Here is an 18,265-nt window from a genome sequence, read left to right on the forward strand (position 1 = left end):
AGTCTGGAAAGCTTATTAGGGGGAAGGTGAGGGTTATTTCAGAGTGGGGATGTGGTATGGTCAAAGGCAAAGAGGTAGGAATTAGCACTGTATGTATGAAAAACAGAGGAAGGTATGGTATGTCTGATGGGCCTGAGGGGTCTGTGTCCCCTCAGCAGAGAGTCTGAGGGATGAGAAGTTCCACAACCCAAGGTCCTTTGAGGCCAGAGGGAAGAATGTTGACTGAAGGGAAAATGAGAGAAATGTTTTCTATGGAAGCTTAAGATGAGTGAAAAAGGTTGGAGGAAAGATGGATATAGCTGCTATAATTACCTAGAGCCGATAGTTAGTCACCTGGGAAGAAAAGGGAAGGCAAAGGAACAGGGAGAGGAAGAGGTGGGACTGAAGCAAACACTGAAAGAAGAACCAACACCATCTTGTGACCACTTGGAAACAGAAGGCAAAGTAGGCATCTCTGAGATTTCTTGCCTTGAAGAAAGATGGTGTTGCTGATAGAGCTGGGAAAGTTAAGAAGACAATGAGTGAGGGGGTAAGTGGGTGAAGGGGTAGGCATAAAAGAAGGTGAGGAAGAGAGGAGAAAATGAGTGGACTGGTGTACACTAAGTTGGAAGTGGTGGCAGGTCACCAGGCTGGAAAGGTGCTATACACTTCTGGAAACAAAAGCCTTCAGCTTGGGTGGGAATGAGATGTAGATCTGTCAGCCATTTGTATCAGAGCAGATGAGTGCCCAAGGACAGATAAAGAGAAAGCCAGCAGGGTGCCAGGGGCAGACCTGTGGGGAATGTGCCCATTTCTCACACTCTGTAGGTGGGAAAGGAGCAGTGTCTTAAAGCTCAAGGGGTCAGGCCCAGTCAGCAGAGAAACTTCCATTCCTTCCCTGAGGTTTCTCTAACCAACATTAACACGATTCTTTTAGGGTAAATTCAGGTATATGGATTCTGAAAATCTAAAGGGACGTATGTGTATGGTGACCGGACAAGAAATTAGCAAGTGCTCAGCTTCAGGCTGACTTCCTTTCAGTGCTGGTAGTAGTTAAACCACAGGGGATAATCCTGGGCATCCCTCTGGCACAGACTGCTGAAAACGTCTCCTGGTACAGACCTGGCCGACTTCAGAAACAGGCTCAGCAACTTGTCTTCTACAGAATGTGAACCTTAATTCTTGAGGTCATAAGATGGTAAGGTCACAGAGATTTGTCAGTGATGAAGATGTCAATGTAGTGTACTGTCTTCACCCATCTAGATCCACTGCTTTCAGACTCATTAACATGCCCTGAGGCGTACTCTCGGTGTATGCTGTACACGCTCTCAGCCCTCCCCACCTGTATTCCGGAGGTAATCACAGTAGTTCCTAGGATAGGGTGAAGGGTAAGTTGTAGACAATCTATTAATTTATCTGGTTTCAAGCTAAGGCTTCGTCTCAAAGCAGCAGAGAGCAATTCAAACTGTTTACTGTACTAGGCAATCAAGCTTATATAGAGAGAAGATTGTACTAAAAGACCCAGGTTGCTAAACAGGCATATGCACACTGTACAACATTTCTGAGAAGTTAGTCTCCACACTTACCTAGCTCCCCTCTCCAGAGGCAGTGACTCTCACAATCACTTCTGCAACAATCGCCCACAATGATTTATCTGCTCCTCCTTTCCCATTCCTACCTCATCACCTATTATCTCCCCTCTTTCTCAATTCCATTCAACTATACTGGCCCCAAGGTCTTTGGACTCATTCCATCTACCTGGAATGTGTTTCTCCAGGGAGCCACATATCTCTCACTTCTCTTACTTCTTTCAGGTTTTTGCTTAAATGGCATCTTATCAGAGATGCCTCCCCTAACTGCCCTGTATAAAATATCAAGCCATATTTCTCTGCTCCTTTTCCTGCCTTATTTTCTCCCCAGGAATTATCACCACATAACATTTATTTTACTTTGTTTCCCTCTAGTAGATATAAGATTCATGAAAACTGGAATGTTTGATTAACTATTTCCCTAGAATAGTGCATGGACAAATGAATTCAACAATGAATAACTAATATGTGCCAAGTATTGTGGTAATAACTGAAAATACAGCGGTGAACAAGACAGTGTGATCCTTACCTTAATATCTGGAGGTGGGAGGTTGTCAAACAAACAAAAGAATGAAATACTTACTATGTATAGGCCCTATTCTAAGCACTTTCCACATATTTAATGCTCACATCCACCATATAGGCTAGGTGCTATCATGATTTCCTGTCCACACAAAAGCTCCTAAGGCACAAGTCATACAGTTCCTAAGCGGCAGAGCCAGGATTCAAGCCCAGACATGGAATGTGTGCTCTTAACCAGGCAAATAAGCAAAAACAACACATTGTGTTAAATGCAGTGGCAAAACCAGTTGAGGATGCTGGGGGGAATGAGACAAGTATAACTCTTTCAGTCTATGAGCAAGGAGGGGAATGTCAGGAAAGGTTTCCCTAAAGGATGAGTCAGAACTGTCAGTTCAGAAACAAAGGAGGTTGGAAATTCAGTTTTGGACATAACAAGAGTTTGAAGTGAAGTGAGCTGAGACGGTACTTTAGGAATCACCAGCAGGAAGAAAACTGAAGTCAAGGGATTGAATGAGATTTCCTTAGAAGAGAGCATCTAAAAGAAAAGAGAAAGACCATTTAAGAGGTAAGAAGCCCAAAACGCCAGATAAAGGTAGACAAAACATCAGGTGAATGTGTATCACGAAACTATGAACAAAGAATGCTTTAAGAGTGAGGAAGTATCTAAATTGCTTAGTGAGTAGGATACTGGGAAGTGTCTACTGGACTCAGAAACGCAGAGGACAGGCTCTCCACAGTCTGATCATCATCTACTTCCTCAAACTTCTCTGGACTAATCCCATATACACACCCTGCACTCTAAACCAGTGCTCTTCAACTAGGACAGTATTGCTTCCACCCTAGAAGGCAATTGGAGTGTATCAGGTAGGGAGCCTACTGGCATTTAGTAGAGGGGGTCAGGGATATCAGCAATTCAATGAAAAACTGCACTGCCCGAAATGCCTTGAATGCCTCTGCCAGCAGATCCTTTGTCTAGCCAGAGTTTATGCAAAGTTTCCAATCTCCTGTGGCCTTTACCTCCTAATGTTCACGTGTTCACATTCCTCCCCACCCCTTGCCACATCTTTGGTCTTTGTTCATACACAGGGTTATCACCGTCTAGTTTATTAAAGATTATTGGACATAAAGTACCTAGCAGAATGCCTGGTACTTGACAGTTACCCAATCAACATTAATTTTCCTCCCTATGATTACCACTTCCTTTGATGATTACAGTCCTCCCATGGTATCTCTGGGCAGTTGTTGATTCCAGGACCCCCCACCAAATACCAAAATCCATGGATGCTCAAGTCCCTTATACAAGCTGGTGTAGTGTTTGCATATAATCTACACACATCTTCCCTCATACTTGAAACCTCTAGATTACTTATAATACTTAATACAATGTAAATGCTATATAAATACTTATAAACACAACGTAAATGCTGTGTAAATAGTTGCCAGCATGGCAAATTCAAGTTTTGCTTTTCAGAACTTTCGGGAATTTTTTTCCCCCGAATATTTTCAATCTGAGGCTGGTTGAAACTGTGGATGTGGAACCGCAGACAGAGGACTGACTGTATTCTACTCAGGAATTTATACAGTCTCATCACTCTTCTCAATTGGTACTGATCTTCCACATCAAATTGCTAGCGTTTTTCCCCAGCTATCCAATTTGGGGCTGTCACACTTGTGCTCGTCCAGCCTTGCCAGACTCAGCACGGGCCACAGCACTCAGTGAGTAGGCTGCCCAACATGCTCTGATATCTAGGACCCCAGACTCTCAGCCAAAAGCCACAGATGGACCAGTATCCATCCTGCCCTCCTCCATATCAGAGCCTAGTCTCAGAAACAGCTCTTTCTTTAAAGTCCCATTCTTCTTTCTTTACTGCTGATTAAATATCATTAAGTAAAAGAGCTCATGGTTAGGTACTGTACTCTTCTGTATAAATAATTTATATACACTTTAGTTTTATGGAGTATAATATGTGGAAATACTATATATGTTGGACTAACTGCAGTGCTTGTGATCACTTCTATAAAAAGTAGTACAAAATGAGAGTTCCCTCCTGTAACACCATGCCTACTGAAAAATCATTCAATTTACGGCACCTTTTCTAAAAATGTTGCTTACTCCAAGACAGAGGAATATCTGTGTGACTCAGCTTTATAGTTGGACTATGAACTTCTTGCAGGTAGAACAACTGTCTTTTCCATCTTTGTATCTCCATATAACACAGTGTTCTCCTCATTAATGTTTGCTGTTTGATAATCAGAGAAAAAAAGATAAAAACATTCTTAACAGACAACAGTACTTTACCAAGGTAAAGTACAAGTACCAAGTACCTTGGCCAAAAAGCCAAGGCAAGAATAGATAATTTGAGAAAAACCTCTGTAAGGAGGGAGGTCCCTGCCCCTCAGATATGGAAGCAATTTATCCTATTAGGGAATTTTAATTTCATATGTCACCTTAAATTCATTTGGGAAGTATATAAGATATAAATGCCAAATATTCCATTAGAGAAACTGAAAGCTGATAATGAGGTGCCTTTTCCTAAGATTCAACTGTGTTTCCTTCTTATAGGAGTGTTCCTCTACTTTTCTGATACTTAAATTTCTAAGTTCCCACCTATAAAGTGATACTGAAAAAAATGTCAGTTCTTCCTTTAAGAAAATAAATGAAAAAAACTGTGTTGATCATTACCAATATTCAAAACCACTTCAGGTTCTCCCCCATCCTGGGCACATGGTAGGACTGCACTTCCCAGGCCCTTAAGTGTGGCCATGTGACTGGCTTTTGGCCAGTGAAATGTGAGTGCAATGGATGTGTCACTTTAAGAGCCAACGCACAAGTGCCCAGGTGGAAGTACACACTGATGAAGATTTCCATCAGCTGGACACCCCCCAAGTGACTACAGTCGGCAGAGACACCACAATTGCCACACAGTCAGAGAGAGAAATAAATCTTGCTGCTAAAAACTATTGAAAATTTGGAGTTATACTATTATCTAGTCTATCGAGATTGATAAACATATCAAGCCTGGCAAAGGGTTCTCAATAGGGATCAAGAAATTTTGTTTTCCATCGCAGAGTGAGCTGATTCTCTCCTGCATCGTGAAGGGTAACAGCAAGAACAGCAGAACTGCATCCCCATTCCAGCCTTTTAGGGCACGTACACCTACACATCAGCAAGCAGAGTGATATACAACTTGTTTTATCTGCAACACAAGCAAGTAGTATCACTGATAACAAGCTTTGCTATAACTACAATCTTGACAAACACTAGGTTTTATTGAAAAGGCCAGATAACAAACAGCCCTAAAGGTCAAATTGTGCCGTTTTGTGTACACAGTCACCCTAATGCCCTTAACCAGTAACAGAGAATGATTAAATAACCAGAAAGGTTCCTGTAATTTCCAGTGGCCATCAATGAGATTGTACACTGAAGCAGTGCAAAGTTCAAGTAAGTAAAGTGAGAGTGTGTACTGTAGCAGATATCAAGGGTGGTTTGGAGCAGTCTGAGCTTTTCTTTCCTTTTTTTAAAACAAAGTATAGAAATGTTAGAAAAAATTTAAGAAATCATTATTGCTAGTCTCTCAGCTGTTCTGAGAGAACAAGATACTGGTTTCTGAAAAACATTTGCCACAAAATTCTTATCAGGCATCAGCAGAAAGGGCTCAGGATGTGATGGGACAGAAGGCAGGCCTCAGTGCCCTCAGCTCTCTTAGGCACATCCAGAAAGACAAACAGATAGTCAGACATGCCAACTAGCACCTTTCACAAGAACGAAAACTCGAATAGAATGTCGTGTTCTTCTAGGCCCAAACAGCTCCTCCTCCCTCACTAAAAACACACAAAACCTGTGTCCTTTACTCTTCCTTGATCTGGGAGACACGCAGGACACCTGTCTCAGTGTCACTGGGGTGTGGATGCCATAATGAGCTTTCTTATCACAACCTCTGCTCCCAGAAGGGACACTTAACAAGCACCATCCATTACTACTATTTATGATCCTTTCACCTTAGGGCTCAATAGTTCATTTCAATTTTGAGCCCTCAGCATTTTCCCATTTCAGCAGCCTATATTTAGCAGAGATTTTAAATTCCATAGTACAAGGTTTCTTGTGCTCAGGCCTGCCCAAAAGCATATGTTCCAACTCTCCTGAGACACGCCATTACAGATTGAAATCTAAAAAAAGGCTGGATGAATTCCCTTGACACTGCCATTAAATTGTGACTCTGATGACCAAATCTTGAAAGCCCAATTGAGTTCAAAATCCAGCTTTGCTGATGTATCAGAACATTAGGTTATTCACATGGTTTTCTTTGAACAAAACTCAATTCACCAAAATTAACACCAGTACCTAACTCAGTCATGTTGTTGAGCTGTGTCTGGGGATTTCTGAGAGCAAAAGGGAACCAACTGCCCAGGCAAGAAAGCTCTACACGCACAGTCTGGAGAGGGGAGGACTACGCCAGAGACTACGAAATCAGACATTACTCCAGCCTGCAGCATTTTAAACCACAAACAAGCTTATGAGGCTAGAGACCTGAGAACTCTTTAGTGATACTCACCTGTAGACAACTCACTCAGTGAGAGGCACCATGCTAGATCCAGTGAGACAAGGGCAGACACAAAGAAGAGAACTGTCTAATCAAGTTGAGAAAACATACAAATCTACATAAACTAAGGTACATAAGGACAGAAGTTGCACTATATATTGTCTACAGATATTATGACAGGTCAGGGTGACCAGGACAAGCTTTAGGGTGATAGGATCTGAGCTCACCTTGAATGACAGGCTGGATTCAAGTTACAAAAAGATGTGAAAAGGCAATGTACACAGAGGCTCTGAGGCAGGAATTACAAAGTGATGATGACTATCCACTTTGGCTAGAGCAGAAGGTCTCGGGCTGGAAGTAATGGTAAGTGAAGCCAAGATAGAATAGGGACATACTGCGGACAGTCTTGAATGCCTGGGCCAGGGAGTCCAAGCTTGATAAAGGGGGACCAAAACAGGTCTGTGATAAAGGGAGCAGCTAGGCTAAAGGGTGCTATAGGAAAACGAATCTAATTCCAGTGTGCAGGATCAACAAGAAGAGAGAAAATACGGTTAGAAAACCTGACAGACACAACTGAAATCAAGAGACACCATAGCTAAAGACAGTGCTTAACCCATAATTGAAACTAGGATTAAAAAATAAATATAGATAAAGGATATTACTGGGACAAATGGGGAAAGTTAAAATATGAACTATATATTGAATAACAGTATTTATTAATGTTAAATTTCCTGAATGTTAATTATGTTGTGGTTAATTAATTAATTATGCTCTAATTAAGTATGTTAGAGAATTATGCACAACACATTATATAAGACAGTGTCCTTGTTCTTAGAAGATGTCTGCTGAAGTATTTAGGGTTGAAAAGTTACGTCTGCAACTAACTCTCACATGGTTCAGGAAAAAAAACTGTATCTAAAGAGATATAAAAGCAAGTATGACAAATGTAAATAACTGGTGAATCTAAGAACAAGATATAGGAAGGACTCTACTGGTTATATATATATCACACACACACACACACACACACACACACACATATGTGATATATATAAGATATGAGAAGCACCGGTTTTAGTGACTGATTGGCTGTTGGGGGCAAGGAAGAGGGAGGAAAAGTTTTGAGTGTACAAGACACAGAATGGCGGTAGCACCACAAGAAAAGGGAAGTTGGGGGAAGAAACATTTTTCAGGAGACACATGCTGAATCTGGCTTTGGATAAGAAGTGGCAAGAAGAACAAGATACTAGAATAAAATGAGAGAAATATCTTCAGGAGGTTGGAAAAATAAGAATAAAACTCAGGCCACACATCATGACTAGAAATTACCAATTTAGGAACCACCTAAGTCGATAATAGTTTAAGTATAAGAAACAGATGAGACCTGAGATAGAAACATAGGAGGAAGAAGAGTGAGGTGAAAGATGATTGACATCATAACTTACTGGTAGAAGGTGGGAAGAGAGTAAGAGAAAACATCAGGAGGGTTCTATGTGACAGAAGCAAAGGCAGAAAAAGGATTAAGGCAGTGCTCTGTGGAATGATCAATAGCGTGAAATATCACAGAGACATTAAAGACAGCGATGACTGGCAAATGGGATTGAGAAGTCAGTGAATTTTGGGTAGAAGTGAAAACCAGGCTACGGGGCTCCAGAAAGGGGACAGGTGAAGTAGAAATACAAGACTGGGTATAAACCACTCACTGATTCAAGAAGTTTCCCTTAAATGAAATGATGGAAATGAAACTATAGTTAAATGGAGCAGTAGAAGCATGGGAAGAGCTAGACTTTTTTTTAACATTTTTTTGAGTTATAGTCAGTTTACAATGTTGTGTCAATTTCCAGTGTAGAGCACAATTTTTCACTTATGGGAAGAGCTAGATTTTTTAAGAGATTGGGGCAATCTGTGGAGATTTGTAGTTACAGAAAAAGCAACAAATAAAGACACCTCAGAGATGAGTTGAAGGAGTGAGATTATGATGTATGTTGAGGAGACAGGAAGTGTATTTAGTTCTAGAAAGGGAATGGAATATACCTTTCTTTAAGACAGGAAGAAAGGGTAAGAGAACAGGTGAAGAGAGAAGTAGTGATAAAAAGAGGATACACACAAAAACAAGTTAGGAGCTGAGAAAGAAATCTCAAGATTAGAAATAAACAAATTTCCAGGGCAGTAGAAATTTGGTCCTATCTGGTCCTTACACAGCCCTGCTCCTCCAGGCACACCTATTTAGGGGAATGGGGCAGCTATGCATGACAACGCAACACAGAGTGTAAAGGTCTGATGGGAGTTCCTGATGTGAAGTGGAGAGATTCTTCAGTTAAGGATGGCATTCAAGATGATATTCCTATTGCCTCATAACAGGTCTTTTGCCTATCTGAGTAAAAAGACCATTTTCTACTATCAATAGGAGATATGCCTGAATTAGCAGCTGCTCTATATGGGGGCAATGATAAGCTTGAAATCCCGCTGAAAGACAGTCACCTGCTGGAAGACAACTTCAGATATTCTAGAGGCGAGTACAGTGAGATTCGGACTTCTTGCATCATTGCTTTTCAAAGACCTCAGGAGATATGGACAGTAATTTCCTGATGTCATATGAGTAACTAAAAATAAATGGTTTTATAAATTGTAAAAGAAATCTGCAGCAGCAGCAAAACACTTTATAGAACTTATCTGAAGATAAGACATATGAGATTAAAGAACAATATTTTTATGGCCTTTTATTTCTTTTAAAAGGAATGCCCAATAAAATAGCTGGGTTGGAATTACTTTACTGCTTTAGCAGGTATCCTTACAAATATTTAAAAAATAATATTAGAAAAGGCAAAAAAAATCATGATTATTTCGGGAGATGGAGAAAAAGCTTCTGATACATTTTAACACCCTCTCAAAACTAAAAACTCTTAGCCACTAGGAAGAGAAGAAACTTCCTTAACCTGATAAAAAATATGTACCCCAAAACCTACTATACTTCAAACACTATATATATATATAGCAAATACTAACAGGGTAAGGCTTCCCTTTGAAATCAGGAACAAAATGAAATACCCACTCTCACCACTTCTATTCAACATTAAACTGGAGTTCCTAGTCAGTGGCGTAAAGCAAGAAAAAGACATGAAAAGTACAAGGATTGAAAAGAAATAGGCAAAATGTTTACATATAAAATACCAGAATTAGTAAGAGTTTAATAAAATCTCTGGATTCAACATCAACATACAGAAATAAAGTATTTCCATATTATATAGCAGCAATAAACAAAAACCAAATAATTAAAATATCATTAAAAAATTTATACCTAAACAAACAAACAAAAACAAAGCATAAATACAGGACAGAAATAGACTCATGGACAGAGAATACAGACTTGTGGTTACGGGGCGGGGGTAGAGGGTGGGAAGGGATAGACTGGGATTTCAAAATTGTAGATAGATAAACAAGATTACACTGTATAGCACAGGGAAATATACACAAAATGTTATGATAAATCACAGAGAAAAAAATGTGACAATGAGTGTGTATATGTCCATGAATGACTGAAAAATTGTGCTGAACACCCTTTGGAATTTGACACAACACTGTAAAATGATTATGAATCAATAAAAATGTAAAAAAAAAAAAAAGCCGTTGCTAAAAAAAAAAAAATTTATACCTAGATACAGGTATCTAGGTATAAATTTAATAAAGGATATGTAAAATCTCTACGGGAAAATTGTAAAAGCTCATTGAGAAAATGCAAAGAAGACCTAAAGAAAAGGATAAAATTGATATTGCAAAAATGTAAATTCTCCTCAAATGGCCTATAAACTCAATGTAATTCTAATCAAAACCCTAACAGGGGTGTGTGCGTGCCTGCATGTAATTGTGCATGTGCACGTGTGTAACATAAACTGACTCTAAACTGTATACTAAAATGCAAAGGACCCAAGCTCAACTTCCATAGGAACTGCAATTGCCTTCTCCAGATGTATCACCCAATAGGCACCTAAGTTTTCGCGTGTTGGGCAGCTGGCATTCACAGACAGCTCCTGTAGACAGCTGGCACTTGAATATAGGTTGCCTAGTATCCAGGCAGTTTGTGTATCTCCTCACTGGTAAGGCTATTCTCGCTGTTGCCTGATAAAAAGTGAGGAGGGGAGCAGGGAAGTCACTCCAGTAGAGACAGGCCCTGACACACCTCTCCATGGGGACAATGCGTGGATGGGAGACCTGTGCCTCCTCTTCCCTTGCTTGGGAATTCCTTTTCTCTAGAAAAACCTGTCCCTTAATCCATGATCTGAGATGTGGATTCATCTCCGGCCTGGGAAACAACAGGTGACATCTGCAAATGAATCTACTTTGAACCAGATGGTAACCCCAAGGTAACACCTTGTATTTCACAATTTAAAATAAAAAACCAAAGAACTTTTTTAAAATAATAACAATAAGGCCTACTGAAGGAATTCCTCTGTTCCGGCCATATTCTCAAGTCTCTTTAATCTTAACCCCACTAGTACAGAAGAAAACCAGATTTCAGCTATGGCTCTCCTTGACAGAAATTACAAGACAGAAGCACCTCAAACAACTGAAAGGCCTAAAACAAAGCTAACTGCCTGCAAAGAGGGGGGTGAGTGGTCTCTGAAGATTCTAAGATCCTTTCATATGAAAAGGGAGAGTGAGCACCTCAAAAGCAACAGTGAGCTCTGGAAGGCTTGTGAGGCTATGAGGGAGCCCCAAGTCAAGTATTTACAAAAGGAATGGGGTTCTCTTGCACCAGGCTGCTCAGGGGGCCACACAGCCAAGCCAGATGTTGACAGAGAAAACTTTACTCCATGCCGACACCCATCCTTAAGAATGCACTCACTGCATTAGCTCAGAAAGTGTCATCTGAGAACCCTGGAGAGACTGAAGACCTATTAGAAAATGAAAAAAAAGCCCTCTGGATTGCAATAATGGATCTAAAAATACCTACCTCGTCATGATGAAAACAGATTAATAAAGGATCATGGCTTAGTAATGAGTAGTAGTCTCCTAAAAATCATTATTGCCCTCCAAGGGCCATGGACATAGTGACAATAACCAGTGGAAGAAAAACCAGGACCAGGTAAACCTAAGATGCACCAGCCTCTACCAATGCACAGCACTGGGTACAGAACGTGCCCAGCTGGATAAAATAAATATGGCAGTTCCTATCCTGTTGCTGGCTATCTCCCACATTGAATTTGGCACATAAGACATAAAACATAAGCCATATCACAGGAATGCTAGCAATGCAAAACTGAAAACAGGTACTTTGGACCACTTCAATTCTGCCCGACAATCTGCTTCTCTACAGAGTATTACCTAACCTTAGACTATGTTACTGATGTCTTAGTCACTGTATTACCCTTACGGAAAAAAATGTAAATTTCACTAGCTAAGTCAAAAACCTCTGTGTTTATTTCAAAGCTTCACTGTCATTGGACTATGCCTAGGAAATTCATTTCATAATCAACATAAAACTATTTATCTGTTGGCCTTATAGCCATTCTAGTGATATTACTGCCCTAAACCAAGATGAAAAGATGAAACAATATAGGCCCAGTAATAATCTTATGTGTGTTAAAACTGTTAACAAATCTTAGTAAAATACTCCCAAACTATAAACTTAAGTTATTAAATAAAACAAGTTCTAGGACTACCCCTGGAGTAAAAAAAAAAAACAAAAGAAAGAACATAAAGCTGTACAGATGACTAGAGATGTCTTAGGTTCTTAGTTTCCTAGTAACCCTGGTTTGAGAGAGTAGGTACCTTATCCATATGGAAGATCAAATCCAATTCACAAACATTTTCAAAACATTTATCCAGAGTCTCCACAAAAACCTAGGAAATAAGGAGAAATAGATACATAATTCACATCTTCATAAATGTCACATTTGAAAGGGGGCAGTCAAGATACTATTTACCTTGTGATAAATCTCAAAAAAGAAAAATAAAAACAAAAAAAACAATTCAAACCTACCAGCACTAGCTGATTACGCTATTTATCCCAATTCGAAGGGGACAACTGAAGACAGGACAATCTTGTTTTTAGCACTGCAACACAACCAGCGGACACATGTGGCTTTCCTCCTTCTTTTATGAGCACTCATTCATATAAAAGAATAACAAATTTAAATAACAACTGCTTAAATACTATGTCCTTTCCCCAACCCTCCATGTATACATGTACAAAAACTTTTTCATTATTATAGTGTTAACATAATTCTGTCCTGGGAATTTCAATTAACATTAACTTCAAATCACTTTCCATGGATCAACTTAATTAACTGGCTTACAATTTTAACTTCTTCATTTAACTTTTAAATATAACATTTAAACAGAAAAGTGTACAAATGATAACAGTATAGCTTAATCAATTTTCAGAATGAGTACATCATGGAGCCACCATCCAGATACTGAAATACAGCTTTACAAGCTCCTGAGTAGCCCCTTTCATGCCCCGCTAGACAGTACCCCTTCTCCAAAGGTAACCACCCTCCTCGCTCCTACCATCACAGTTAGTATTGTCTATTCTTGAATTTACATAGAAGGAGTCATAACATCATGTACTCTTTTGTCTGGCTTCTTTCACTCAACAATGCTTGTGAATTCTTCCATGCTGCTACATGTCATAAAAGCTTATTCATATTCACTGCTGTATAGTAGTTCATTCTTAAATTTATTTATCTATTTTCTCTTATAAATGGTACATTTGAATGTTTTTAGTTTTTGACTGGGTATATATTGATATAAATGGAAATTGTATTTCCAACGACTTTGTAACAAACTATTTGACATTATTTACTAGTATTCTACAACATAGCAGTTCTACTCCTAGTACTTACTCAACAGAAATGCATACAAATATATGCCAAAAAGCACACACAATAATTTTATAACAGCACCATTTATAACTCTTTACATTTCACAGTGACTGAAAATCCATTGTAAGGATAACACACATAAATATGGGTTTATTTTCAATCACTGCGCTAGGCACAGTGAGCCCTTTCAATTTAGCAACTCAAGTCCTTCAGTTTGAGGAAATTCTACCAAATAATTTTGTTGAGAGTTTCCTCCCTTCCACGGTCATAATCTTTCCTCTATTGGAGCTGTTTATACTGGGGTATTGGACCTCCCATTTTCTTATCTTTTCTCTCCTATTTTCCTCTCAGGTTTTTAATTTCTAAGAGATCATTTTGCTTGGTGTTTCTTGTTTATCAGCCCATTTTCATTTGTCATCTTCTATTTCTCTGTGGCTTTATTGTTCTCCTTTTTTTGTTTGTTCTTTGCTTCTATTTTCTCTGAGTTGTAGTTTACTGTTTGTTCATTTTAATCTCCACCTTCCATGTCAGAGGCTTTTCCTAAGATGTCTGATTATCCTTGTTTTTTATTCATAAGAATGAATGGCTGATTGGAAGCTCTGTAATAATGGCTAATTTCCCCAGGATTCATTCACATGACCTTGCCCTCAGACATCCCCAGGAGGGCCTCTTGTAAATTCAGGGACATTGACATCAAACCATGACACTGTTCAGCTTATCTTCTTGTGGGAGCTTTCATCTAGCAGTGGCAAATTACCCTTTTCTTACACAGCTACTTAGACTCAGTTTTTCCAAACTAGCAAAGTATCATTGAGGGAATATACATCACATGACAGAACTACAAAAAGAAGCAAAGGAATGATGAACTAAAAAGTCTGAGGAAGGATGCAATGAATGAGGGGGATGGAATTCAGGGGGGATATACAGGAGCTTTAAGGCACTGGCAACATACTGTTTCTTAATCTGAGTGACAGTTTCATTTTATTGGCACTCTTCAAAATGTATGGGCATATTTGCAAGTTCTGTATTTACATGTTTCACAACGAAAATAATTTAAAACAATAATAATCTTACTGGGATTCTGATTGGGTTTTCAGTAATTTATAATTTGGAAAGTACAGTTGACTTGAACAACACAGGTTTGAACTGTGCGGGTCCACTTACACTCAGATTTTTTCCCACAGTAAACACTACAGTACCACACAATCCCCAGTTGGTTGAATCTGAAGATACAGAGCCATGAATATGGAACTGTGTACATGAAGGAGCTGTGTATACAGAGGAACGGGGTATACGGGAGGGCCCACTGTAAGTTATATGTGGATTTTCAACTGAGTGTAGGGTCAGTGCCCCTAACTCCTGGGATGTTCAAGGGTCAACTGTACTGACATTTTAATGAGTTTTCTCAACAGGCAAAGGGTATGTTTTATTCCTTTATTTTGCTCTTTTATCATATTTTCAGTATAATTTTAAAGTTTTCTTCACACAGACCTTGCATACTTTTTATTTATTCCTGGGTATCTTATGGAACTTTTAGCTAATGTGAATGGGTCCCTTTTAAATACTGTATTTTCTAACTTATTATTGCTAAGGGAAAGCTATTAATTTTTATATGTTAAACTTGTATCCAGGCCCCTTTCTGAACTCTATTGCTAATTCTAATAGTTTTCCAGTTGATTGTTTTGGATTCTCTAGGTAGATAAGAATTTCATTGGCAACTATTATATATTCTGAAGCCTAGTAAAGCCCATCCCTCATTACTGCCCTTTTCCCCTCAAAATATACATCTGCATTTCTTGGCCATTCATTTTTCCTGATAAACTTTCCTTCCAAGTTCTACAAGATCTCCTGATGGACTTATACTTGGTTTCCCATTTAAACTATTGATTACTACTGTCATCTTTGCCCAGCTCTTCCCAGTAAGGGGAGGGCTTCTAGCTCCACTTATTTCAAGTATTCCTTTACATTTTCCTTTAAGATTTTATAATTTCACTGGAATCAATGTCAAGTATTCCATACTAAGTTAATTCCCAAACACTAAGTATCCTTTGTCACTTCTGTAAGTGAAATTTCTTCCTTTGCTGTTATTTCTCAATGCTTTTTATTATTCATTAAAAATGTTTGTTCAAATTTAAATAAACAGTAAGACACACCCTTGTTTTCATGAATGCCTGTGGATTTCTCCCCTGAGATAACACTGGCTCTGGCTCTTGGTTTTCAAACTAAAATTGGCTGTTTCTATGTAACTAAGGGAGAAGAGAAGAAAGATGCTTTTCACTGTATACTCTTGGTATGCCTTTTGAATTCTGAACCACGTAAATGTATTATTTCTTCAACAATAAGTAGTTTACACTGAATAAATAAACATACACTAAATAATCAAACAAAAATGCTTCCTATTCCAACTTAAAAATATTTCAGAAATATAACTTGGGTAATTATTTCTCTCGGCATCTACTGATGAAATTATATTCATTCCCATATTTTTCTTACTGCTGTAATAGAGACTCTAAAAATTTTTCATTGTTAAACTGACTTGTATCCTTGGAATAAAGACTATTTCAACACAATGAATAATTCTTCTTGTATGCAATATTCCTGAGAGAATTTTAGAGCTAGAAAAGAACATTCAGTATACTTATAAATCAAAACAAACACACACAGAGCCAAAACATGTTAACAATAATCCTAAGGCCAACAAAATGTAAATGATTTAAGACCACGCTGCTTGTTAATGGGAGAGTCCAAAATAAGAGCCAGGTCTCATGACTCCTTGGTTCAACTGATTATTGGCTAAGATTTTATTTAATAATTCTATACCAATAATAACATGCAATATTTGACTAACATTTTTTTTTTGAGAGGCTTTTGGATCACAACCAATTTACTCCATAAAATGCATTTAAGTAGTATGATTTTTTTAGTGTAAGTCTAAAAAATAACTTTTATAATAAAGAGGTCTTATTATACTTCAACATTTTTTAAAAATTCCACTGAGTCTATTAGGGAGTAAGTTTTTCATTTAACCTTTCTTATTTCATCCTGATATTGGATTAAGTGTCTTTTTGCGGACCTACTTTGGATATTTATTTTTTTGGAGTCAGCTATTTCAAATATACTGGCAATGTAACTACACATATCATCCTCTAAAAATATTTTTATGTTTTCTATTTCTGATTTTTACCTTCTTTATATTAAGATAACTGTTTATTGTTTTAATGCCTTTTCAAGATCAAACCTGTTAGTTCCTATTATTTTCACCTTTTATCTATCTTCCCAAATCCAGTGCACACTAAGTATTTAATAAATGTCCATTACATTATAAAACTACATTTCTCTTTTTGTCTTGTTAATATAGATATCTGAAGTGCATTTCCTCTAACAATTGCATCTCAATTTTTAAAATATATTATCATTATATTTCCTTTATTTTCTAATACATTTTTACATGTACATTTCTACAGCATTCTACAGTTTACAATACTATAAAGTATACTGTCACAACTGAATTCTATAACCTAGTGTTTCACTGTTTAATTGAAATAGAGTTGACATACAATATTATGCTAGTTTCAGATATACTAGTGGTTTTACATTTGCAAACATTATGAAACGATCACCACGATATGTCTAGTAATCAAACCCTCTGTTTCCACACACAGTTGTATTATTGACCATATTCCTTAAGCTGTGTATTGCATCCCTGTGGCTTATTTATTTTATAACTGGAGGTCTGTACCTCTTAACCCCCTTCACCTTTTGTGCCCTCCATTCTCCTTCCCTCTGGCAACCACCCATTTGTTTTCTGTATCTGTAAGTCTGTTTCCATTTTTACAACCCAAAACTTCTATATTCAGATGGTGGATCCATGACTCAAACCCAGGTTTTCTGATTCTAGATCTTGAGCTCTTTCTGTTATGCCACGCTGACTCTCAATGTCCAGTCTGACTCGAGCGTTAAGAAAGCACTCAAAATTATCTTAGACAGGAATCTTTTTTCAGATGTTTTCATTATTTATTTATACTTTTATGTTTGATAAGTGAATATGATATATGAAATTTTTTGCTATGAAATTTTAATCATCTTAAATCATTTTCTGAACTTGAGTGTAAATAAATAAATAAAATTTTAAAGTTGCTATGTCCAAGAACATCACTCTTTAGAAGAATATAGTGTATTTGAAATAAAAATACACATTCAAAATTTCCATTTATTTGTCCCTATATTACATTTGTCTTCTTTAATTTTACCTTAACAAAATAAAATACAATTTTAAGTATGTAAAGTTTATATTTTAAAACTAGAGTTTTCTTTTCTATAATTGTTGTTATTAGGTTCTAATGCAAACTTCTTTTGAGTGCTTTCAACTTAAGCGACTTGTTCAAGTCACTTAAAGGAAGCCCATCTAGAATATCATGTATGAAATGATGGAATTGTACTTAATTAATGTTTCCCAATATAGGGTCCCAAATATCTCAGTTTCCATGAAGATAATGAAAAGAATCTGTAAGCTATTTCTAACTCTCAAATAGCCTAAAAAAATCATGTTTACTTATATCAAGAATGCACAGACTAACTAAAACACCAAGTTTCTTTGTTTTAGGTTAGAATTACAAGTGAAAATATAAAGTATGCATTTTTAAATGTCATTTGGTTTGACAGTTGAAAAGAATTTCAAAACATGATGTGATGTTGTAACTTATAATGAGAAATATTTAGCATTCATCCTTGCTTCTGGCACAGAGCTCGTACAAATCTTGGAATTTCCTAAGTGATAAAGGTGTCTTTTGTTCTGTTAATAAGGACTTTT

General features: G+C 37.7%; 1 protein-coding gene across 1 annotated transcript in view; it reads right to left on the reverse strand.

The window, feature by feature from the left end:
• Positions 1–18,265, reverse strand: part of AP3S2 (adaptor related protein complex 3 subunit sigma 2) — a 44,519-nt gene that overhangs the window by 21,329 nt on the left and 4,925 nt on the right. The window contains exon 4 of the mRNA XM_006198452.4: positions 12,401–12,472. Coding sequence (XP_006198514.1) covers positions 12,401–12,472 — 72 coding nt within the window. The remainder of the gene's footprint in view (positions 1–12,400; positions 12,473–18,265) is intronic.

Source organism: Vicugna pacos, chromosome 27, assembly GCF_048564905.1.
Source record: "Vicugna pacos chromosome 27, VicPac4, whole genome shotgun sequence".
In the NCBI taxonomy this organism is placed as follows: domain Eukaryota; kingdom Metazoa; phylum Chordata; class Mammalia; order Artiodactyla; family Camelidae; genus Vicugna; species Vicugna pacos.